The sequence below is a fragment of the Heterodontus francisci genome, chromosome 19, assembly GCF_036365525.1.
Source record: "Heterodontus francisci isolate sHetFra1 chromosome 19, sHetFra1.hap1, whole genome shotgun sequence".
Classification (NCBI taxonomy): domain Eukaryota; kingdom Metazoa; phylum Chordata; class Chondrichthyes; order Heterodontiformes; family Heterodontidae; genus Heterodontus; species Heterodontus francisci.
In genome coordinates, this window is record NC_090389.1 from 72,024,700 (window position 1) to 72,049,872 (window position 25,173).

General features: G+C 41.7%; 1 protein-coding gene across 2 annotated transcripts in view; it reads right to left on the reverse strand.

Annotated features, from left to right (window-relative positions):
• Positions 1–361: 361 nt before the first annotated feature.
• LOC137380175 (inter-alpha-trypsin inhibitor heavy chain H3-like) overlaps positions 362–25,173 on the reverse strand; it is a 58,619-nt gene continuing 33,807 nt past the window's right edge. For both annotated transcript variants that reach the window (XM_068051934.1, XM_068051933.1), the window contains 9 exons: positions 20,081–20,220; positions 19,585–19,742; positions 12,546–12,596; positions 11,666–11,689; positions 10,248–10,361; positions 9,088–9,289; positions 5,242–5,414; positions 715–826; positions 362–610 (listed from right to left, as the gene is read on the reverse strand). In XM_068051934.1, coding sequence (XP_067908035.1) covers positions 466–610; positions 715–826; positions 5,242–5,414; positions 9,088–9,289; positions 10,248–10,361; positions 11,666–11,689; positions 12,546–12,596; positions 19,585–19,742; positions 20,081–20,220 — 1,119 coding nt within the window. In that variant the 3' untranslated portion in view covers positions 362–465. The remainder of the gene's footprint in view (positions 611–714; positions 827–5,241; positions 5,415–9,087; positions 9,290–10,247; positions 10,362–11,665; positions 11,690–12,545; positions 12,597–19,584; positions 19,743–20,080; positions 20,221–25,173) is intronic.

A 25,173-nucleotide genomic window follows, 5' to 3' on the forward strand; every position in this document is an offset into this window, starting at 1 on the left:
ACTGCCACAGTGAAGACTGTGGCTGCCCTCGTGTTGCAGGTGCTGATTAGCCCTTCCGCCTCCTCAGCCTGCCCGCCGTTCCCAATGGAACAGTCATCCCAGAGGGAGTTCTTATTTGACCAGCTCCTGTGAGTTCAAGCCTGAAGTTCCACTGGTGGCACAAACAGGGCGGGACCTGCAAATGGTCTCAAAAATTGAACATTTTCAGAGCCCGGAAGATTCAGCCCACTGGGTCAGCATTGTAGCTCACCTTACATCAGATGGTTCCATTCTTGGCACATACAAACCAAATCTGGTCATTTTACACAGGCAGTTTTCATTCTAAATGAACATAGAAATTTATAATTGAAGAGACAGGAAGTGCTTACAAAGGTACGATTTTTAATCTATATATATTTGATATACAAAGTAGTGATTGAACAATAAAGCCATGAAAGGGATAAGCCTTCAATATCTGGTCTCATGCTATGGAGATAGTGAGTCAAATAAAGAAGAAACAACATAGTCAGTGGGAATTCCATCAATAAATCCTTTCCCATTGTAGTGAACAAACCAGCATGGGATATTGGTACCTCGTTTTGGATCGAATCTGTAATCTTTCTGGTATCCCCTAAAATTAAAGTCATCAATAAAATGCATGTCAGAAATGTACAGACAAATTACAACTATTATATAGGACACATCAAAAATGTTACACTATCTTAGCAACATTACCTTGTCACCCTGAGTTTGTGACCTTTTACAATCATTGTTGCATCAGGTTTGCCTTGATCTAAGCCAGGGCGAATGTTATATATCTCAGCATTTACTTCACGGTAAAACTGGCCTGCGTCAAAGTAAAGGCAAATTAATTTGACGGGAAAGTCACAAATACAGTACAGTGCAGTGAGTGCAGCATGCCCAAAGAGAATAAAGAAAACGTAGTTTATTTTACCAGTGAGGAAGATGTAATGATTCATAAGGGATGAATGAGTTAAGAAGCTGTTGCTAAATGTTGTGATTAAACCAAGAATTTCACTTTACTCCATTGTGTAATGCTTTTGCTTGTGCAGGAACTCAGGTGGTAATTTGGTTCAGTAAAACATTAATTTAATCGTTAATTTGGTAATTCAATTAAAATTGATGTTAAATAAAGTTTGGAATAGGTGTATTCCAAAAATGGTGGCAGAATAATAATCTCCATTATTTATGAGTTCTTGAGTTGAAATCTCCTTAATCTATAAAGTATTAGAACATTACAGCGCAGTACAGGCCCTTCGGCCCTCGATGTTGCGCCGACCTGTGAAACCATCTGACCTACACTATTCCATTTTCATCCATATGTCTATCCAATGACCACTTAAATGCCCTTAAAGTTGGCGAGTCTACTACTGTTGCAGGCAGGGCGTTCCACGCCCCTACTACTCTCTGAGTAAAGAAACTACCTCTCACATCTGTCCTATATCTATCACCCCTCAACTTAAAGCTATGTCTCCTCGTGTTTGCCATCACCATCCGAGGAAAGAGACTCTCACTATCCACCCTATCTAACCCTCTGATTCTCTTATATGTCTCTATTAAGTCACCTCTCCTCCTCCTTCTCTCCAACGAAAACAACCTCAAGTCCCTCAGCCTTTCCTCGTAAGACCTTCCCTCCATACCAGGCAACATCCTAGTAAATCTCCTCTGCACCCTTTCCATAGCTTCCACATCCTTCCTATAATGCGGTGACCAGAACTGCACGCAATACTCCAGGTGCGGTCTCACCAGAGTTTTGTACAGCTGCAGCATGACCTCGTGGCTCCGAAACTCGATCCCCCTACTAATAAAAACTAACACACCATATGCCTTCTTAACAGCCCTATTAACCTGGGTAGCAACCTTCAGGGATTTATGCACCTGGACACCAAGATCTCTCTGTTCATCTACACTACCAAGAATCTTCCCATTAGCCCAGTACTCTGCATTCCTGTTACTCCTTCCAAAGTGAATCATCTCGCACTTTTCCGCATTAAACTCCATTTGCCATCTCTCAGCCCAGCTCTGCAGCCTATCTATGTCCCTCTGTACCCTACAACATCCTTCGGCACTATCCACAACTCCACCGACCTTAGTGTCATCCGCAAATTTACTAACCCACCCTTCTACACCCTCTTCCAGGTCATTTATAAAAATGACAAACAGCAGTGGCCCCAAAACAGATCCTTGCGGTACACCACTAGTAACTAAACTCCAGGATGAACATTTGCCATCAACCACCAATCTCTGTCTTCTTTCAGCTAGCCAATTTCTGATCCAAAGCTCTAAATCACCTTCAACCCCATACTTCCGTATTTTCTGCAATAGCCTACCATGGGGAACCTTATCAAACGCCTTACTGAAATCCATATACACCACATCCACTGCTTTACCCTCATCCACCTGTTTGGTCACCTTCTGGAAAAACTCAATAAGGTTTGTGAGGCACGATCTACCCGTCACAAAACCGTGCTGACTATCGCTAATGAACTTATTCTTTTCAAGATGATTATAAATCCTGTCTCTTATAACCTTTTCCAACATTTTACCCACAACCGAAGTAAGGCTCACAGGTCTATAATTACCAGGGCTGTCTCTACTCCCCTTCTTGAACAAGGGGACAACATTTGCTATCCTCCAGTCTTCCGGCACTATTCCTGTCGACAATGACGACATAAAGATCAAGGACAAAGGCTCTGCAATCTCCTCCCTAGCTTCCCAGAGAATCCTAGGATAAATCCCATCTGGCCCAGGGGACTTATCTATTTTCACACTTTCCAAAATTGATAACACCTCCTCCTTGTGAACCTCAATCCCATCTAGCCTAGTAGCCTGAATCTCAGTATTCTCCTCGACAACATTTTCTTTCTCTACTGTAAATACTGACGCAAAATATTCATTTAACACTTCCCCTATCTCCTCTGATTCCACACACAACTTCCCACTACTATCCTTGATTGGCCCTAATCTAACTCTAGTCATTCTTTTATTCCTGATATACCTATAGAAAGCCTTAGGGTTTCCCTGATCCTATCCGCCAATGACTTCTCGTGTCCTCTCCTTGCTCTTCTTAGCTCTCCCTTTAGATCCTTCCTGGCTAGCTTGTAGCTCTCAAGCGCCCTAACTGAGCCTTCACGTCTCATCCTAACATAAGCCTTCTTCTTGCTCTTGACAAGCGCTTCAACTTCTTTAGTAAACCACGGCTCCCTCGCTCGACAACTTCCTCCCTGCCTCACAGGTACATACTTATCAAGGACACGCAGTAGCTGCTCTTTGAATAAGCTCCACATTTCGATTGTTCCCATCCCCTGCAGTTTCCTTCCCCATCCTACACATCCTAAATCTTGCCTAATCGCATCATAATTTCCTTTCCCCCAGCTATAATTCTTGCCCTGCGGTATATACCTGTCCCTGCCCATCGCTAAGGTAAACCTAACCGAATTGTGATCACTATCACCAAAGTGCTCACCTACATCTAAATCTAACACCTGGCCGGGTTCATTACCCAGTACCAAATCCAATGTGGCATCGCCCCTGGTTGGCCTGTCTACATACTGTGTCAGAAAACCCTCCTGCACACACTGGACAAAAACTGACCCATCTAAAGTACTCGAACTATAGTATTTCCAGTCGATATTTGGAAAGTTAAAGTCCCCCATAACAACTACCCTGTTACTCTCGCCCCTGTCGAGAATCATCTTCGCTATCCTTTCCTCTACATCTCTGGAACTATTTGGAGGTCTATAAAAGACTCCCAACAGGGTGACCTCACCTCTCCTGTTTCTAACCTCGGCCCATACTACCTCAGTAGACGAGTCCTCAAACGTCCTTTCTGTCGCTGTAATACTCTCCTTGAATAACAATGCCACACCCCCCCCCTCTTTTACCATCTTCTCTGTTCTTACTGAAACATCTAAATCCCGGAACCTGCAACATCCATTCCTGCCCCTGCTCTACCCATGTCTCCGAAATGGCCACTACATCGAGATCCCAGGTACCAACCCATGCTGCAAGCTCACCCACCTTATTCCGGATGCTCCTGGCGTTGAAGTAGACACACTTTAAACCAGGTTCTTGCTTGCCAGTGCCCTCTTGCGTCCTTGTAACCTTATCCCTGACCTCACTACTCTCAACATCCTGTACACTGGAACTACAATTTAGGTTCCCATCCCCCTGTTGAATTAGTTTAAACCCCCCCGAAGAGCACTAGCAAATCTCCCCCCCAGGATATAGGTACCCCTCTGGTTCAGGTGAAGACCATCCTGTTTGTAGAGGTCCCACCTACCCCAGAAAGAGCCCCAGTTATCCAGGAAACCAAAACCCTCCCTCCTGCACCATCCCTGCAGCCACGTGTTCAACTCCTCTCTCTCCCTATTCCTCGCTTCGCTATCACGTGGCACGGGCAACAACCCAGAGATAACAACTCTGTTTGTTCTCGCTCTAAGCTTCCACCCTAGCTCCCTGAATTTCTGTCTTAAATTCCCATCTCTCTTCCTACCTATGTCGTTGGTGCCTATGTGGACCACGACTTGGGGCTGCTCCCCCTCCCCCTTAAGGATCCCAAAAACACGATCCGAGACATCACGAACCCTGGCACCTGGGAGGCAACATACCAACCGTGAGTCTCTCTCGTTCCCACAGAACCTCCTATCTGTTCCCCTAACTATGGAGTCCCCAATGACTATTGCTCTGCTCCTCTTCCCCTTTCCCTTCTGAGCAACAGGGACTATTCTTAATAGATTCTTAACTAATCTTTTTAGTATTTATTTCACCAACATTTAGTTTTTTGACTCTATCCAGTGACACAAAACTGAATATATGGTCCCAAATTCACAGTCAATTTCAGTAAAGGATGGAAATTATTGCTCTTGGGACATATATACTGCAGAGTCATCACTAAAAATGGTCCTGGCGTATTATAACTTTTTGATGCAAAAACAAAACCAACATTTATATTTACATAGCACCTTTCACGTAATAAAACATTGGAAGGTACTTCACAGCAGTATCATAAAACTAAGTATGACACTGAGCCACGTGAGGAGATATTAGGGCAGATGACCAAAGCATTGTCAAAGAGGTAGGTTATAAGGAGTGTCTTAAAGGAGGGAAACAAGGTGAAGAGGTGGTAAGATTTAGGGAGGGAATTCCAGAGCGTAGGGCCTAGGCAGTTGAAGGCATGGTCATGAATAGTAAAGTGTTTAACTATGACTGGATAGCTAATGAAGTGAATACTCTACATACCAAGTAATCCATGGGTTATATTTGAGAGCCTGTGGCTGTCAAGTGTATAAAATCCCAGAAAGTCTCTGTGTAGAGGGTGATTTTTCCAGACCCGATGCAGCACAATAACAAACGTTGCATCATCTCCCATTGTTATCGTGAGATTCCTTTCTTTCATAATTGAGATTGAGAAACTATGAAATAAATATTAGAGATGATAAATTATGCAGTGTCTAAACTCTGATTTCCTGAATATTAAATGAGCACAAATAAAGCTCTCAATTATCCCTTTTTATAATCAATTTTTAATGAGCTTTGGGAATTGTGTGGCCGCTCCACAGCTGAGGGCGAGGCAGGGGCATCTACCTACCCATGAGAGTGAATGAGTATCTCCTGGGGCACAAGGATCTTTTTGATACTAAAGAGTGATGCTGCACATGTGATCATCACTGCATCAATGGAAAAGCAAAATTGGGGTGGTTGGAATGTCACGATGGGCAGACCCTAATCCTTCAATGACTTTGATTTCTCATGCAGGTCAAGATGAACAACAGAGGAGCTGAAGAGGCTGGGAACAGGCAGCCACCTCTGAGGAGGAGGAGGGAGCCTCAGAGGGTGCATCATCACATCATTCCCCCACACCCATCACCATGCAGTTACTCACACGTCGATGGGTAGTTGCACGCATTTAGATTCGGGCATACAACCTGCTGAGTACATCACAGATGTACCCAGACAGCTGACAGAGGCTGTGGAGAGCCCAGGCCACTGGCAGTCAGGGGACTGTGGAAGTCCAGGCCTATGCTGAGCCCCAGGCTGATGACATATCTCTGGTGTCAGCGATAACACAGGAAATGCTGCAGCTGCAGTGAGAGGTCAGGCAACATCTGGCAGAGATGCTAGAGGCTCTGTGTACGCAAGCGCACACAATGGAGGAGTCCATCTAGGCCTTGGGTGCTGTACTGCCTCTGTTGGTTGCGCATCTCCCTTCTTCCATTGAGAGATTGGTGACTGTAATGGAGAGCCACATCCAGCAGATCAATCAGTGGCTGCTGGAGATGCACGCAGATCTGCACCCCATTGCTTTGTCCATGAGCTCCATTCAGTGATGGCAAGGCGGGAGGGCGATGAGGCACCTGAAGCCTGTACCAGGTCCACATCCCTCTCAGGTCAGCAGGGAGGTGCAAGTGTGCCTTATAACGAGGGGAGTAAAGTATGCCTTCCATATCTGGGGGCTCCGCTCAGGGTGCTCCTGGTGTAGACAGCAGCTCCAAAATCCTTCTGCCAGTGATGCCAGTACCTCCATCATCCCCGATGACAGAGGAGCTCCCTGCAGCTGTTCAGGAGGCTCTCAGTGAATCAGGGCCCTCCAAGCCTGAGGCAGCCAGAGGACGGCCGCCAAGGTCATCCCAAGCCGGAAGCAGCAAGGTCAGCAGCCTGCCTCCACCTTAGCGGGAACACCACGTAGGATCACCCGGAAAAGATTTAAGAACACCTAGATGCACTTAGGAGAACACAGGTGAAGATGCAGTTGAATTCGGTAGTAGTCCATTTGCTCTGACACGGAATAAAATAATGAAGTTCACTCACCACGTCTCCTTTCTTTTGTTGATGTCCTTTGGGAATTCATTTAAACCCTTCCTCCCAAGGGGCTGGAAGTGAGGGACCAAGCCCCATGCACTCAATGCTTTGGCCTTGCCACCGTGCAAAGTGTACCTGGGTGCTGCAGTGCAGAAGGAAGGAGGTGACAACAGGGCTGCTTAAAAGTAAGGCTTTATTGTTGCTGTTCCAGAAGGTGGTAAGGGTCAAAGGAAATGTGAATGTATAAGGACATCTCGTGCCTACCTTGCTCGCATCTCATGGCGCCTTTCCTGCTGTGCCTGGGGAACTTCATCAGGCACTGTCTGGGCAACATTGTCCTCTGTATCCTCATCAGAGGAGACATCGTGCTCCATGATATCCTCGCTGGTCAATGCCTCTCCCTTTGTAGTGCCAGGTTGTGCAGTGCACAGCAAACCACCACAATATCTGCGATGCTCGCTGGGGCACATTGAAGGGCTCGCCCGGACTGATCTAGGCACCGGAATCTCATCTTGAGTAGACCAATAGCATGCTCGATGGTCGCTCTGGTTGACCTGTGGCAGGTATTGTACCCCTCATCTGCATCTGTGCGTGGGTTCCTCACAGTACATACATCCTTAATGGATAGCCCTTATCTCCAAGGATCCATCCCTGAAGGCACACAGGGGCACAGAAAAGTTCCGGCACCTGGGACTGGCGAAGTATGTCGGCGTTGTGGCTGCTTCCTGGGAATTGTGCACACACCTGTATGATATATTTGCAGTGGTCGCAGACAAGTTGTACAGTGAACAAGTGGAAGCTCTTCCAGTTAATTAATGTAGCAGGCTGATCCATGGGAACCTTAATGGCCACATGTGTGCAGTCGATGACCCCGAATCCTATAGCCCTCTCAGCTCAAGAGAGTGGGGATCAGTGCAGAAGCACATGTAGTCGCTGGCTCTCCTGAACATGGCACCGGTGTCCTCCTTGATGCACCAATGTGCCGCAGACTGGGAGATTCTGCACACATCTCCAGTGGAATGATCATAAGTTCAGTGCCACAGTGACTTTCAGCGCCACTAGCACTGGGTGCCCACCAAGTCCCATGGGTCTCAGCTCATCCTGCATCATGGCACATAGATCAATGATGGCCTCCCTGAAGAGGTGCAGTTTTCGGAGACACTGCTGCTCGGACATCTGCAGGTAGTTGAGCATCAGCCGGTCTCTGGAGGGTTGCTTCTTCTGTGCACAAGAGGCAGCTGGTGTGCCTCTCTCCATCCTTCTACCATATCCTGTGCCCAATACTGGCCCTCCTGTGTGCCCCCAGATGGTGGCGGTGCCCCTGTCGGTTCATGCTCCTCCATCTCTCTCTGCTGCTCTTCCACTTCAAAGGGTCCTCAAAACTAGGGTGAATGAGGCCCATGAGAGGTTGCCTGTCTCTGAGTGCAAGGCCTTCTAGCCAATCGGACCTTCCTCTTCCCCTTACTTATGACCTCCGAGGCAGTGGCACTGCCCCGATGGCACACTGATATTAGCTCCCCCACGGTCCTGCCTCCTTGGTCCCAACTTCTGATAATCTTTCCTAATGCACCCCCCACTCTGCCTAGTGATGCTGCCTCACCCGATGGCTACCCAGTGAAGCCATCACTGAGCTCCTACCTCCTTTTCACCTCCTATAACCAGGCAAGGCCCTGTGCGCCATCAGGAACATTCAAAACAGTGAATAGAATTGCTGTCAATTGGGCTCCTAAATACCTCAATTGACTTCCTGCGTCGTGAATGTGCGAAGTCCACCCTCCATGTCAGCCGCCGACAGTAAACTCTGGAAGGACCATCACGATGTCGGACTTCCTGTCCAGTGCCTTCAGTTCCTATTTTATGTCCCCGATGCCTCCGTTTCCATCTCAAATATTCCCTTAAAATTCAGCCCTAATGACTCTCTTGGTCCTTGCTTTCGAGATGGAACAATCAGATACCATCTGAGCAACTGACTCTCACCACAGTGGCAGGATTGAAGAGCTCCTCTGTCTCAGATCACATTCCTATGTACCTGCCTTTCAGTGTCACCCTTTCTCATTGCAAGCTACTAGGCATTCTTCTCCAACCTCTACTTGCGGTAATCGCAAAGATAAACCAAAATAAACCAAAGGGCATCAGTTGTACAAATTAGATTTGAAATTGCAAGGCATTTTGTCAGAATTAAATTAATGGAATCTTTTGTTTCTTGGCTATATTTGCATATATGTCACCACCAATTGTTTTCTGAAGAACAAATGTAATGCTGCTGTATTACTGCATAAACCGCACCTCTCTTTTGTTAAAGATGCTGTTGCTGACCAAGGGAAAATAATCTTGTCTTCTCCATGAAAGACTGTAATCGCTTGTGTCGAAACTTCAACTTTCACATCCATTTTGTTGTTCATAATTCCAAACTTTCCAAAGTATGTGTTTATTTTCTTGTTAGTTTCTATTTTCTTCTCTCCAATCAACTCTCCATTTACCACAAAATCTGCATGTAAATTTAGAAACACATTAATTTATGTTAATCAATTGTCAAAATATCAAATTAAAATCTGGAGAATCAGTTTTTCATAAAACCAAATGATGAATGCAAAGACCAATTATAGGGAGAAACCAGAAAACTGGTAATCACATGGAACAGCTGAATTATCAATAGCTAAGAAAATGAAGGAAATGCCAGGAATTGGATCCAACATTTTGGTGATGTTGTTAATGGGGAATCCCATGTTACAGTGGCTGTGACATTTCTAGAAAAAGCTCCTTTTGATTTTATTAATATGTAAATTGCATTAAGGACATTAACTAGGTTGACAAAAATCAGACCATCAAGAACCTACAATGACTTGAGTCTCTAGAAAGACAATAAGGATGATAGGGATTCAGTGCAGTGGCCATGATGGCAATGTATTTATTGCAGATATAAGGAGATGCTACCCAATGTCCTTTATCACTGGAAGACTACTTCAGAGAACCCATGAGTAAAATAATGCGGAACTAATGAAGAAACTAGTGGAAACATCAAGTGAATTATCCATAAGATTTGTATGAAACAAAAATATTCTTAGATAGGCCTCTTCATAAAATTAGATGCATCATACTGAACTGTCAATGCAAAAGACGGCAAGCTCAAATCCTGGACCTGTCTGACAGTTAAATGTCAAAAGTATCTTAATAAATCTGAGACTTTGATTTTTTTTATACCGCTCACTACAAAAAACAACTGTGCTATAATTTCCTCATCTTTTCTCCTTTTAAAAAAGTAAACGCTTTGCTGTCAGATCTTCCTTCATCAGCCAGCAATGTGGGGAGGTCAAACAGTAGAATTCCAGAATGGCCAGCTTTAATGTCACTGTATGATTTGCTAACTCAGGGTATGTTTCTGTTTGGCAGCAATGCACGGCCATTTTTGCTTCCTTGTGACAGCTTGTGATACAGATTGCACCTACCTGTATACGGATCCGTGACCAGATTTAGAATTGCACCTGGTTTTCCATCAATGTTGAAACAAATGGCATCACTGTGATCGTTTATTGAAATGATAAAATGAGGATCACTGTCAACTTGAAAAAGATGTCAAGGTTTTAGAACATTTAAATCATTGCCACTTTTATATAAAACAAGTTTTGAGTCCATGACACTTCAACTTCACACATTGTTACAGATGTAAAACAATCTTGAAAGAAAGCCAAGTGTTTCCTGCTGCTTGTTCTGAATTTGGCAGGGAGCCAGGGTTTAAAACAGTTACCCTGTAATGAATCTCATGATGTGCCTAAGAGGAATTGGCCTCTAGTTGGCTGTGGGTATTTACAGTCATTAGACTTTGTGGCCTTAAAGAGACACAGTTTCTTTTTAGCAGCAGAATAATACATTGTGCTCTTGTCCTTATTAAGATTTGAACATATAAAAATAAACAAAAAATGTTCCATTTGATGTTCTATACATAACTTATTCTGTACTTCAGAATTATGTGAATTTAATAATGCATATATATTTATTGAATATAGAAGCATATTAATAATTGGATCCTTTTTACAACAATGAGACATTAAAAAGCTATGCAAAAGAGAATTGTGATTGTTTGAAAAGAGAGTCATAAGTGATATGAACTATATCAGAGTTAGTGGTGTATCAAATTTTGTTGTTTCTCTTCTGACTTTTTTCTCACCACCTCCCCTCCTCAAGGTGTCCTCACAGTGGGGGGGATGGTGCCACAGTTACCATTCATTGTCTGGCACTTCAGCTAAGTGACTTTTCTCCACAGGGTCAAGAATGTGATTATCTGCAGCTTTTTAACTGCAGAGAGCATCACAGCAGACACTGATTCTATTCTGATCCACATGTGAACACTTGCTAGTGAAGCTCCCTGGATAGGGATCTAAACTGGTTTATTTTCCCTTCCTTAGTGTAGCAGTACTGAATTTAATTATAGCATTATGTTGGATTGAGGCCGAGACTTTCTGGTCTATGTTGCTTAGTTATGTAATGCTTTTAGCAAATAAGTGATCAGGGCACTGTGTCAAATAATTAGAATTAGAATTAGAACATTACAGCGCAGTACAATATTCTAAGTAAAGACTATTATACCAAATTTGTCTGTATTTGATATTTCTTAAATATAGAAGCACATTGAGCTACCATTTTAAATATATTTTAATACAATAATATAATGTTTTAATATAAAGGTTGCATTATCACAGACTAGACCTTTTTCACCATCACCAAATTTATCATAATTATTGATCCTCATGTGTGTGGGACAGGCTTGTTGGTCTTTTCCTGTCCATCAATTTCATATGTAAATGTACATAGCTGACGGTTTATTAATACAACTATATAAAGAATAAATGCTTAAGCTGCGTCTTACCATAACTGAAAGTGGGTCTTTTATCTGTAGACAAAAAGATGAGAATCAATATGTAATCAAGTAGCTTAAGATATTCCATTACTGAATATCCCTGCAATATTTTCTGGGTTACATAGGAATAAGTATATTTATCAGGTGTGCCAATTAAAAAGATCATTGCCTTTGCAAGTAATTAAAGCAGCTGAACTGGGAAAAAAAAACAGCTTGCAATTGCCAGTGATTTGCATTTGACAAAGAAACTGTTACATGTTAACAGCACCTTGTCACAATTCCCAGAAACAGTTCAAAATCCAATAAGACATGTGACATGTTTCAGAAAAACTTACAATGAATGCTTTGTGCTGTCAGGGGTGTTTCTGAAAAACACTAAAACTTTGATGTACTGGGGCAATTTTGAAAAATCTGTGTCTAGCAAGCATCTGTAATGCCAAGTTTAGTACATTCCTAAAATAAAATTATAATTTTTAAAAGCATTTATTGAATTCTATATTTAATTTTTAGCTGTATTTAGTTTGATGCCTTTGGAAACACTGAATAAATTGTTTGAGCAATTGGATTGGTTAGTTTTCTAATACATCTTAGAAAAGTAATGCACATCTCTCCATCTCCTGCTGGCATTCTGATTTCTGCTTCCACTAGCATTTTCATTCTCATTCATTGGGCATACTTTCTTCCTTGGGCAGCCGTCCTTTTGCTTCTCCTGCTCACGGAGCTACCAGACCCAATCCTTTACACTTGGGTAAATGTGGTGGCAATAGCTTGAAACCATGGCTTCATTGACGTATTTATTTTGACAGAGCATTTTACACTTGTATAGCAGCTTAACACATCTCTCGGATGCACCTCAAAATAAGATTAATATTTGTTTCTAAAAACTTACACATTGCATATCCTGGAGCACTGTGTTGTCTTTTTTGTGCCGTGAATGTTTCTGAAAAAGAAATGAAAACATACATCTATTTGTATAATTTAAAAAAAATCTGTGTCTAGCCTGTATCTATAGAATGTTGTTGGATCCAAGTTTAGTAACATTTTTAAAGTGCTTTGTGGATCATTTTTGTTTGCAGATCCTAGTCTGTTACCTGGTCTGCATGGTATGTGAGAGGAAGAGTACAAAACATACAGAATAAAGAGACACAGGCAGAGAAAAAGGGAGAGAAAGAGTGTAAGAGGCATGCAGAACAACAGATGTACAATAACAAATTGCATTTATATAAAAACAGAAAATGTTTGAAATGCTCAGCAGGTTGAGCAGCATCTATGGAGAGAAAGAGGTCGATGACCTTTTGTTTGCTTTTCGAAAGCACTTTTAACATTGTGAAACATTTCAAGATGCTTCACAAGGGTGCAATCAGCTAAAATATGAATGCTAATTTAAAGAAGGTAATATGACATGTGACTAAATGTTTGGTCAAAGAGGTGGGTTTTAATTAAGGTCTTTAAAGGAAGCGACGGAGTGGAGAGGTTTAGGGAGGGAATTCTTGAAAGTAGGGTTTGGACAGCTAAATACACAGTCATTGGTGGGGGCATCAAGAAGATGGTGGATGCACAAGAGGCCAGAGTCAGAGGTATGTAAAGTTCCCTCTGTGTTGCAGGACTGAAGGAGTTCACAGAGATAGCAAAGGGCATGGTCATGAAGTGATTTGAACACAAGGATGAGAATTTAAATTAAAAGGTGCTGGGGGACCAGGGGCTAAGGTTGGTCAGTGTAGATAGAGGGTTATTAGGTTGGTCAGTGTAGATAGAGGGTTATTAGGTAGAAAGAGACTTGGTACAAAACAGAATACGGACAGCAGATTTTTATTTAATGAGATGAAGCTTACAGGGTATGGAGGATGGAAGGACATCCAGGACAGAAGAATAGTTGAGTCTTGAGGCCAGAAAATAATGGATGAGGGTTTCAGTAGCACGGAGCTGAGGCGGAGCAGAGGGTAATGCCAGATGCAGTTGATGTTACAGGAATGGAAGTAGGTGGTCTTTTTGATGAAGAGGATATGGGGTTGGAAGCTCAGGCTGCCATCAAATAGGATGACAAAGTTGAGAATGACCTGGTTCAACATGAGACAATGGCTCGGAAAAAGGATGGAATTGGTAGTGGTGGTACAGAGCTGAAGCTTCAGTGTTCCCAGCTCGTGGAAACTGTAGTTCATTCAAAACTGGATGTCAGACTAGCAGTCTAACAACACAAGAGACTGTAGTGGTCAAGAAGTGGTGGAGAGATAGATCTGGATGTTGTCAGTGTACACTTGCATGTTGGCCCCCATGGCTTCAGATGATGTCACCAAGCAGCAGGATGTGGATGAGAAAGTGACCAAGGCTAGATCCTTGGAGAACTCCAGAGGTAATTGTGTGGGTGTGCAAGGGGCTGGACATGCTCTGGCTACGATTGGATAAACAAGAGGGGGATGAAGTGAGAGTAGTCTCACTGAGCTGGATAATGGAGAAGAGGAGGTGGAGGGTATGATGTGGCCAACCTGTCAAAGCTTGCACAAAGGTCAGGAAGGACAAGGAAGTATAATGCACCCAAGTCACTAAGGATGTAATTGGGGTGCTGTGGTCGGGGCAGATTCCTGATTTTAGAGATTCAAACATGCAGTTGTAGGAAAAAACGGGCACAGATTTGGGTGAAGACAGCATGTTCAAGGACTGTGAAGAGGTCTCCTCTCCCTCTCCTCCAGCTTTGATGCCCATGACACCACCCAAAATTTAGTTACATTTAGTCTCATAATAACTTTCGTTTTGATCTACAAGGGAGTCAAGGGTTAAAGGGGGCAGGCAGGAAAGTAGAGTTGAGGCCACGATCAGATCAGAGGGATTGGTTGAGTGGAACAATACTCCAGTAGTATCTTGGTGAATGGAGGGCCAAGGGTGATACCAAAAATATGAAATGTATGGCCCAACGAGCCAGATCTGACCTACAGAACAGTTTGATGTGGCCCACGTTTAGGGACTCCACACAGAGCTGTGAGGCTTCGGTGCTCCCAGCTTTACTCAGAATGAAGCCAGAACTGGAGAATGGAGCTTTCTGATTGACAATCACATGAAACAATCATAAAAGTATTTGCCTGATGAGTTGCCAATCAACACGGCAGGGAAAAACGCACAACAAGCTGGGTTGAAATAAAGTCGCTCCCGCTGAGCCTGAATGCAGAGTTTTGGGAAGGCCGTCACTAAAGGAAGAATCACGGAATCCTCTGCTCACTTTGGGTGCACAGAATACAGCGGGAGTCAGAACTGTGCCAACACTTGGCTCACTTTGATCAATTGTAAAGTTGAAATATATAAAGATCATGTATATCCTCTAATTTAATTCCATATTTACTTCACTTGCAGGAAAATTGTTATTTTAATTTGTACATAAAGAATACTTAACAGCTGCAGTTGCATTACATACATTTTAATAATAACTAAAGTTTTGATGTACTTTTTGCTCATGAGTTATATAATCAGCCTCACTATCAAATTAAAATGAGAGGCCACTAACAGCTGTAAAATATTCTATTTGAGAATTGCATTTTTAACCAGATAAATGAACTTGAATGACTTAAAACAGAAAACCAACTAATGATATTTTTAGCATTATATGTGTGGCAATAGCAGAATAATCTTCCATGTGAGTACTGTATAAACAAGAAGGGAGATTTGTATTGGTCCATTTGTTTTCTGTTTTGTCTTAAACCAAAATTTTGTTACATTTATTCTCATAATAACTTTCATTTTGATCTACAAGGGAGTTAAGGGGGCCAGGCAGAAAAGTAGAGTTGAGGCCACGATCAGATCAGCCATGATCTTATTGAATGGCAGAGAAGGCTCGAGGGGCCAAATGGCCTACTCCTGCTCCTGTTTCTTATGTTCCTATTAAACTGCCTTGTCTAGATATAGTTTTGATATTTCTGCAATGTTTCCATTGGGGGCGGGGGGACCCGTGAAGATTAAGCAGAATTTTTAAGTGGAAAATAGGAAGACATGGTCAGGTGAAGAATCCATATAGGAAGAGGGCTGTCAGTTCGCACATTGAAATAAGACATTTGACCACTAGCTCGTCAAGTTGACTTTGTACAAAATGTCAATCTGAACAAAATTTTTTGATTTCCTCTCCCTGAATGAAAGGCATCTATACTATATATAGGCAAAGAGAATTGAAAACACAAGTGACGAAAAGATGTGGGAGTTAGAAATACTGTTGGAAAGGTGAATGGAAATAGCACAGTAATTGGCCAGTGAAAGATACAAATCTGAGGCAAAGGGAAATAATCTGAAAATGAAATAACTCGAATCAAAAGTAAAAACAGAAAATATTGGAAATGTCAGTTAAGTGGATAGGTTGGAGAAGCTGGGTCTGTTCTCCTTGGAGAAGAGAAGATTAAGAGAAGATTTGATGGAGGTGTTAATATCATGAGGGGTCTAGACAGAGTAGATGGGGAGAAACTGTTCCCATTGGCCGAAGGACCCTCAATCAGAGGATACCAATTTAAAGGTGATTGGCAAAAGAACCAGAGGTGACATGTGGAAAATCTTTTTTTTTTGCAGTGAGTGGTTGGGATGTGGAATGCACTGCCTGAGTGTGTGGTAGAGGCAGATTCAATCGAGGCCTTCAAAAGAGAACCGGATAATTATCTGAAGATAAAAATTTGCAGGACTTCAGGGAAAAGGCAGGGGAGTGGGACTAGGTGAGTTGCTCTTGCAGAGAGCTGGCACAGATATAACATGCCAAATGGCCTCCTTCTGTGCTGTGACCATTTTATGATTCAACCTCTACAGACCAACCATGGGATCGACTGAAACAAATAGGAAAGTGTGGCCCAGCTTCTGAGATACTAACAATGCCATATATTGGGCCTTGGACCAAGAGATCTCAGAACTCGTGACAAATTGGACCAATGTTTGCATTGAGATTTAGTAAAATGCAGAGCTCCAAACCAAACATTTGCATAAAACGCGCAATGCAAACACAGTTCCTGTTACACTGAAGCTTATACCATAAAATTCCAATGTAAATAATCACTTGCAATGGCTTCTCTTTCTGCTTCCTCACCGTTACCTCTGGTGTCCCCCAAGGATTTCTATTCTTGGCCCTCTCCTGTTTCTCATCTACATGCTGCCCCTCAGCGACATCATCCCAAAGCGCACTGTTAGTTTTCACAGGTATGCTGTCGACATCCAACTCTACCTCACCACTACCTCTCTTGACTCCTCCACTGTTGCTAAATTATCAGACTGCTTAACCAACACTCTGTACTGATGAGCAGAAATTCCTCCAATTAAATATTGGGAAGACTGAAGCCATTATTTTCGGTCCTCCTCCAAACTCCGTTCCCTAGCTACTGACTCCATTCCTCTCCCTGACAACATTCCAAGATTAAGCCAGTCTGTTTGCAACCTTGATGTCATATGTGACCTCGAGCTGTGTTTCCGCCCTCATAATCGTGCCATCAGTAAGGCTGCTTATTTCTACCTGCGTAACATCACCCAACTGCGCCCCATCTCAGCTCATCTGCTGCTGAAGCCCTCATTCATGCCTTTCTTACATCTAGACTTGACTATTCCAACACACTCCTAGCTCATCTCCCACATTCTACACTCTGTAAATTTGAGGTCATCCAAAACTCTGCTGCCCGTGTCTTAACTTACACCAAGTCCTGTTCCCCTATCACCCCTGTGCTCACTGACCTACATTGGCCCCTGGTCAAGCAACATCTTGATTTTAAAATTCTCATCCTTGATTTCAAATCCCTCCGGCCTCGCCCCTCCCTATCTTTGTAATCTCCTCCAGCCCCACAATCCTCCGAGATATCTGGGCTCCTCTAATTCTGGCCCTTTGTGCATCTCCGATTTTAATCCCGCCACCATTGGTGGCCGCGCCTTCAGTTGCCTCAGCACTCATATTTGGAATAACCTACCTACACTTCTCTGCCTCTCTACCTTGCTTTCCTCCTTTAATATCTCCTTAAAACCTACCTCTTTGTCCTCGTGGGCTGAATTTTATTAGCACGCCACACTTCACGGCGGCGCGCTTTGAAGACGGCGGCCTTCCAATGCGGAAGCGCCGCCGCTGAGTCCCCGCGAACTTTCGTGCGGGGACTCATTTAAATGGAGGGGGCAGAGTGGCCGTCCCTGATGTAGAGGGGGCGGCCGCTCTGTCCCCAGCAATGGCGTCTGGCACCACCGCGCAGGCACCAGTGCCAATTTTAAAGGGCTTCAAGCCTTTAACAAAAATGTTAATGTTTAAAAAGAGAAAGTACTTTGTTAATTTTTTTAATAAAAATCAAAAGCTGGAGGCCCTTTCCCAAGCCCCTCCCAGCCAATGGTTGTTTTATATGCCAATATGACAAACATTAATTTTTATTCCCATTCTGAACTTTTCCCCCCAACCTCGTCACTTTTGCCTTTAACCCCTTCCCGCCATCCTCACAGCCAATAAAAAATGTTTACCCCGCTTTCCCGCCCCCCCCCTGATAATTTCAGTCCTCCCCCTCCTCACCAGTGTCTCATCTCAGAACTCCACACGGAGTTCCAACGGCGCGCAAGTTGCAGCGGGCGGTAACAATATTGGCATGGGAAGGCCGCCGGGACCAGGTAAGTGGATTTGCATTTGTTTTACATAATTTTAAGATTTAAATGAAGGCCACGCCGCTTGGCGGTGAGGGTGCCGCACCTAGGCCTCACCACCGCCAGTAAAATGTGACGGGGCCTTCTCGGCATTGAGGGTCGTGGCGGGCCGCTCCCGCAAATATTTTATGGGCCTCCCCTCCATGACGCCCGCCGTCGAGGGGCTGGTAAAATTCAGCCCAGTATCCCCTAATGTGACTCAGTGCCATATTTTCTTTTATAATGCTCCTGTGAAGCACCTTGGGGCATTTTATTACATTAAAAGCACTATATAAATATAAGTTGTTCTTGAATCTTATACGATAAATTTCAAATGTATATAAACACTCATGTATTCAATATCTAGGCTAAAGTTATTTTCTAAGTTAAGCATAATGTTAGATAGATTTGCCTGGCAGCAGAGTAGCCTGAAGGTTTACATTCCAATAGCTGTACTTACATGAATAAACAAAGCAACTAACTGTCTAGCAAAGAAGTACCATAACAGGAAGCATATTTCCACCTGTGAGAACAGCCACCATTCAGCAATTTAAGCTGTTTTGCTGATCATGGGCCTGAATTGAATTGTGTTACTATATTGGCATCAATTAAGAATAAACAGCAGCAGCAGGCAGAATGTCTGCTTAGTGAGGCAGTAAGTCTACCAACCTCATTTGGGACTATTACAGCCCTGTTAGTGCCAATTCCAGCCAGTTAAAATTGACTCCAATCAGAAACAGAATTAGAGTTTAGCCAGAGATACAGGCATAACAGCAAAAGTGCATGAGGCAAAGAAAAAGATAGAAACAATAGAAAACAAATACAGAGCGCAAAAATAATTAGAAACCAGAGATGCAGTCACAGGAAGAGAGAGAGACACATTTTTCTCATTTTGTGGTGAGCAACAGCACAGAATATCAGCATTATTGCATAACAATACATTGTGTGTTTCATAGGATTTTGTTTCGTTCATTATAAAACAGTGCATCTGCCTCTCAGGAACAATTTCTGAAAAATGAAATATTGCAATACAATTAAATTTCTTTGCTGCCTTTGGTCATATGAAATGTCTTGATTTGTTCAGAATGTTATTCATTTTTAAAATTTAATTTGTCATTTTTTTGAAAATGAACTTTGTTTTAGTACGGTTACTTTTGTTTTTGGGATTGCGGAGATCTTTAATCGACGATGAAATAAAAAATAATATCTGCATATTAACAAAAATGTAGCTTTTTAAATCAAGCTTACACACAATGTGCTGACTAATATACAAGTTGAATATTAATTGCAAAATCAAGGCTTAATGAAGGATAGATTTATTCAAACATTACCATCTTCCGATGGTTTGTCAGCTACAAAGTTCTCATTCTTTTCTTCTTGTGGTTTTGTGACAACCATCGATGTTAATGGTGTTACAAAGCTGTACTTGAGTGAAAGTTCCAGGATTCGATCCGTTAGGTTTTTCTTTTCATTTGACTCTGCAGAAACCCTGAATGCAACAATTGGTGGCAATTATTTTTTTAACATATTGTTATCCAGTGCAGTAAATACTTGTTCTGCCATACAAACAAATGTTTGTGCAATTATTTTTAACTTCATGCAATCTTCCTCTACAAGTAATCCAAAACAGATATCTAAACTAGTCATTTTGCAGCAGTGACAGCTACAGTTAATAAAAATAAAGGGTGATGAAGGATTAACAACCAAGACATTAACCTATCTTTCAAGTCCTGATGGACCAGCTGTGTTAGTCTAGTAATCAATGCTTCTACATAAATTACATTTCTATGTTTCAATTTCACAGACAAAACACTCTTGCTACTTTACCGCTTTTCTAAGAGCTGTTGTATGGTCAAATAAGCCCACAGTCGCTCAGTAAAGTCACCAAAAATGTATTGCTGTTGCTGAGTAACATTTTCGACTTCTAATAAATTCACTTCAGCTTTTAGAGTCAGGTGTTCATTAGCCTGTTGGAGAATTAAGGAGTTAGGCTGAACCTTGTAGTTAAATATGGGAAAATACATTACACTTTTTCTTTGTTCCATAGCATAAGCTCACAATTTTCAGTTAATTATATTTTAAAGATACTGTTAATTTGTAATATTTTCACTATTACGTGTTAGGCATAAATTACGTGATATATTTTCATTGATCTGAGCAACAAAATCTAGTAGGATTTACGCAATACATAATGTGAAGAGATAATATTTTGTTACAATTTTGTGTTGATATGAAATTTGTAACTGTCTTGGCCAACATTTATCCCTCAACCAACTTTACTGAAACCGATTAACTGGTCATTGATCTCATTGTTGGTTTTGGGCTCTGGCTTTGTGCTAATTGGCTGCCGTGGTTGCCTATAATAACAGTAACTACACTTAAAAAATATATGAAGCAATGTGAGATATCCTAGGGATGTGAAAGGTGTTACGTTCAAGTGTTCATGATGATGTTCTAGTCAGGAGTAGTCTGTACAAACTTCAACTGAACATTGCTGGGTCCAACTTCTTCGCTGGGAAAGAAACTAGTGCTGAAGGGGAGGATTTAATTTAATATGGTAAGGGAAAGGGGACAAGCATGACAAGGAAGCAGAAAGAATAACAAAAAGACAAAGTGCAGGAAAGATAAAAAGAAACAGAGCTTTACAAGGACAGACTATCCTGAATAACATTATCAAACAGACTGGGTGGGGGAAGTTACACATGTGTTACTAGGTAAGAGATTATGAATAAAATTGGTAATCTCAGAGCACAAGCTGCTATGGGTGGGGGGAGGGGGCTACGACAGAATAGCTCAGGCCAGGGAAAGACTGGAAATTGAACATTCCCGGTTACAAAATATTCCAGTGGGAGAGTAAGAAGAAAAAAGGGAGGAAGGGTGACAATATCAAATATTCAATTGCAGGACTAGAACATAGAGATGACTAAAGGAATAGTGCAAAACCTGTATCTATTTAGTGAAACTTAAAGTGGAAAAATCACTGAGTCAGATGGTATGAATCCAAGAATGCTGAGGAAATTCAGAGAGAAAATACCTGCGGCTCTGAACCATGATCTTTTAAACATACTGGAGTATAAAAATTGTACCAGAGCACTGGAGGAGTGCCAGTGTAACAACTCTGTTCAAAAAAGGTAAACCGCGTAACTACTGGCCCATCAGCCTAACGTCAATAATGGGTAAGTTTCTATAAAAATAAATGAAATAAATGTAGTAATTACATAAAAACATGGGTTAGTCAGGGACAGCCAACAGTAATTGTAAAAAAGTCAGAGCACGACTGGCCCCTCTTTTTTAGTTTTATTTTTTATTTTTATTTTAGTTTGTTTCATCATTCAATTTTTTTTGCCATGTCCTTGCCCACTGTTTTTTTTTCATGTTTGTGCTTTTGGCTAGGGCTTTCATTATGCTGTCATTTAACACCCTCTCTGCACTAACGCTTTGTCTTTCACTACACCATTGAACACACTCTTTGCCTTTGCCCCATGACCTCCTTGCCAGTTATTCTCTGTGACCCTCTGTCCTATCAACACCTTCCCTTTTCTTCTCTTTTTCCCCACCTATTACATTTCTAACCTTTGCCAGTTCTGATGAAAGGTCACTGACCTAAAACATTAACTCTGCTTCTGTCTCCACTTTTCATTATCACAAATCATTAAATACATTCAAGAAAGAGTTAGATATAGTGCTTAGGGCTAAAGGAATCAAGGGATATGGGGAGAAAGTGGGAACAGGATACTGAGTTTGGACGATCAGCCATGATCGTATTGAATAGCGGTGCAGGCTCAAAAGGGCCGAATGGCCTACTCCTGCTCCGATTTTCTGTTTTTGTTTTAATTTCAGATTTCTAGCATCTGCAGTATTTTGCTGTTATTATATTGGTAAAAAGCCAGATGTGTCGAGTTTGTTGAAGTAAAGGAGCGTATTGATAAAGGAAATATCATGTATGTTGCATATATGGATTTTCAAAAGGCATTTGACCAGATGTAACTTTGTAAGCTTGTTGATAAAAATAAGCATATTATTAAAAGGAGTGTGGAAGCACAGATAGGAGACTCGTTAAAGGACAGAAAATGGAGAATTGTGGATAGCAGATGTTCTTTAGACAGGTGACATATAAAAAGTAAAAGTACTGCTCCTCATAAGTTAGTGATGGGAGCACTGCTCTTTTCATTTTATACAAATGATCTGGACTTGGATTTCGGAGACACAATATTAAAATTGGCAATCCGCATAAAAATAGGGAGCATGGATAACTTTGAAGAGAACTACGGGGTGGGGGGGGGGTGGTGGTAATTGAAACAAAAATCAGGACAAGTGTAGAAAAACAAAAACTCCTGCTTCACACCATCACCAAAAGTTTAAGTCACACCTTAAGTGTCTTCAGTAGGGCACAAACTGATCAGTAGATTGGGCAGATAAATGACAGCTGAAATATAATGTCAAGAATGCAAGATGATACATTTTGGGAGGAATAAGGAAGATACATACATTAAATGAAAACATTTTAAAAAGAGTTAAGAAGTGAGAGAAAGATAAATCTTTAACAGTCGGAGGGCAAATTGATAAAGTTCTAACAGAAGCATGTGGGATCTTAGGTTTTATAAGTAGGAGTACAGAGCAGGTGCTAAACCTATCCAAACTTGGAACATTTAAAATCTTGTGTCCAGTTTTGAGTGTCATACTTTAGAAAGGATGTCAAGGCCATGGGGAAGTTACCAATGACATTCAGTCAGATGATACCAACAGGGAGGAGCTGAGGCTATGAGGTCAGATTAGAGACATGGGACTTGTTTTATTAGAACAAGGAAGTTAAGGGAGCACCACTGCCGGAAAATTCCCCAAAGTCATACACCATCTTCATTTGGAAATATATTGCCGTTCCTTCACTGTCACTGGGCCAAAATACTGAAACTCCCTACCTAACAGCACTGCAGGTGTTCCTACACAGTGGTTCAAGAAGACAACTCACTACCACCTTCTTAAGGGCAATAAATCAACATCCACATCCCATGAATAAATAAATAGATACAAACAAGAGTAGATACTTTGGGGGCAGACTAAACACATTCCCATGAGGGGGGAAGGGACAACATCCAAATCTAGAATTCCCTGAATGGCTAAAGATGTAGAGATTACAATGGAAGCTTACGATAAATTTTGGGTTCCAAATTCAGTAGAAAACCAAGCTGTAAAGTACAGTGAAAAATTGAAAAAGGAAATAAGAGGACCAAAGAGAGCATATGAGAATAGATTAATGGGTAACATAAAAGGGAACCCAAACATATAAATAATAAGAGTAGTCAAAAGAAGGGTGGGGCTAATTAGGAACTAAAAAGATCTTCTTGTGGAGGCAGTGTGTATGGCGGATGTACTAAATGAGTACTTTGCATCTGACTTCATTAAAGAAAAGAATCCTGTCAATGTCAGTAAAGGAGGAGGTAGAGAAATTGGATAAAATAAAGAGGAGGGACTTAAAAGGTTGGCAGCACTCAAAAGTAGAATAGTCGCCCAGTCTGGATGGGCTGCATCTTAGGTTGCTGAGGGAAGTAAGTGTGGAAATTGCAAAGGCTCTGCCCACAATCTTCCTATCCTCCTTAGATGTAGGAGTGGTGCCAGAGGAGTGGAAGATTGCAAATATTACACCCCTGTTCACAAAGAGAAGTATATACCAGACAATTTTATGCCAATCAGCCTAATGTTGGTAGGGGAAATGTTTTAGAGACATTAATCTGGGATAAAATTAATTGACATTTGGAAAAATATGAAGTAATAATTGAAAACCAGTATGGATTTGTTAAAGGCAAAATGTGTTTTACTAACTTTATTGAGTTCTTTGATGAAATAATGTGGATGATGATGGTAGTGCATTTGATGTTGTGTATATGGACTTTCATCTGGTGTGTGATCGAGTACCACATAGTAGACTTGTTAGTAAAATTGAAGCTCATGGGATTAAAGAGGCAGTGGCTGCATGGATACAAAATGGCTAAAGGACAGAAAGCAGAGAGTAGTGGTGAACGATTATTTTTCAGACTGGAGGGAAGTGTGCAAAGATGTCTCCCAGGGGTTGTTGTTGGGATCAGTGCTTTTTTTGATATATATTAATGACTTGTACTTGGATATAAAGGGCATAATTTCAAAGTTTGCTGATGATCTGAAACTCAAAAATAGTCAACAGTGAGAAGGATAGTTACAGATTTCAGGAGGAAGTAGACAAGTGAAATCGGAAAACACAAGGCAGAATAAGTTTAGAATAGAGAAGTGTGAAGCAATTCATTTTGGTCAGAAGAATGAGGAAAGGCAATATAAACTAAATGGTACAATTTTAAAGGGGGTAGAAGAACAGGGAGACCTGGGGGTATACGTAAACGCGACTTTGAAGGTAACAGGATAAGTTAAAAAGGCATTCTTGGCTTTATAAATAGATGCACAGAATACAAAAGTAACAAAGTTATGCGAAACCTTTATAAAACAGCGGACACTTGTGGCCAATTTTGGACATCACACTTAAGGAAGAATGTTAAGCTTTGAAGATGGTGCAAAGGAGCTTTATTAGAATGGTACCAGGGATAAAACACTTCAGTTACTTTGAAAGACATGAGTTGTTTTCAAAGCAGAAAAGGTTAAGAGGGGATTTGAAAGAAGTATTGAAAATGTGGAAGGGATTTGATAGAGTAAATAAGGAGAAATTGTGGCAGAAGGCTAAGTAACCAGAGGACACAGATTTATGGGAATTGGAAAATGAACCAGAGGAGACAGGAGGAAGCCATCTTTTATACTGCAAATTGTTATGATCTGGAATGCACCACTGGAAGCAACTTCAGTAACAACTTTCAAAAGGGAATTGGATAAATCCTTGAAAAGGAAAATTTTCTGGGCTATGAGAAAAGAACAAGAAGTGGGACTAATTGGAATGCTCT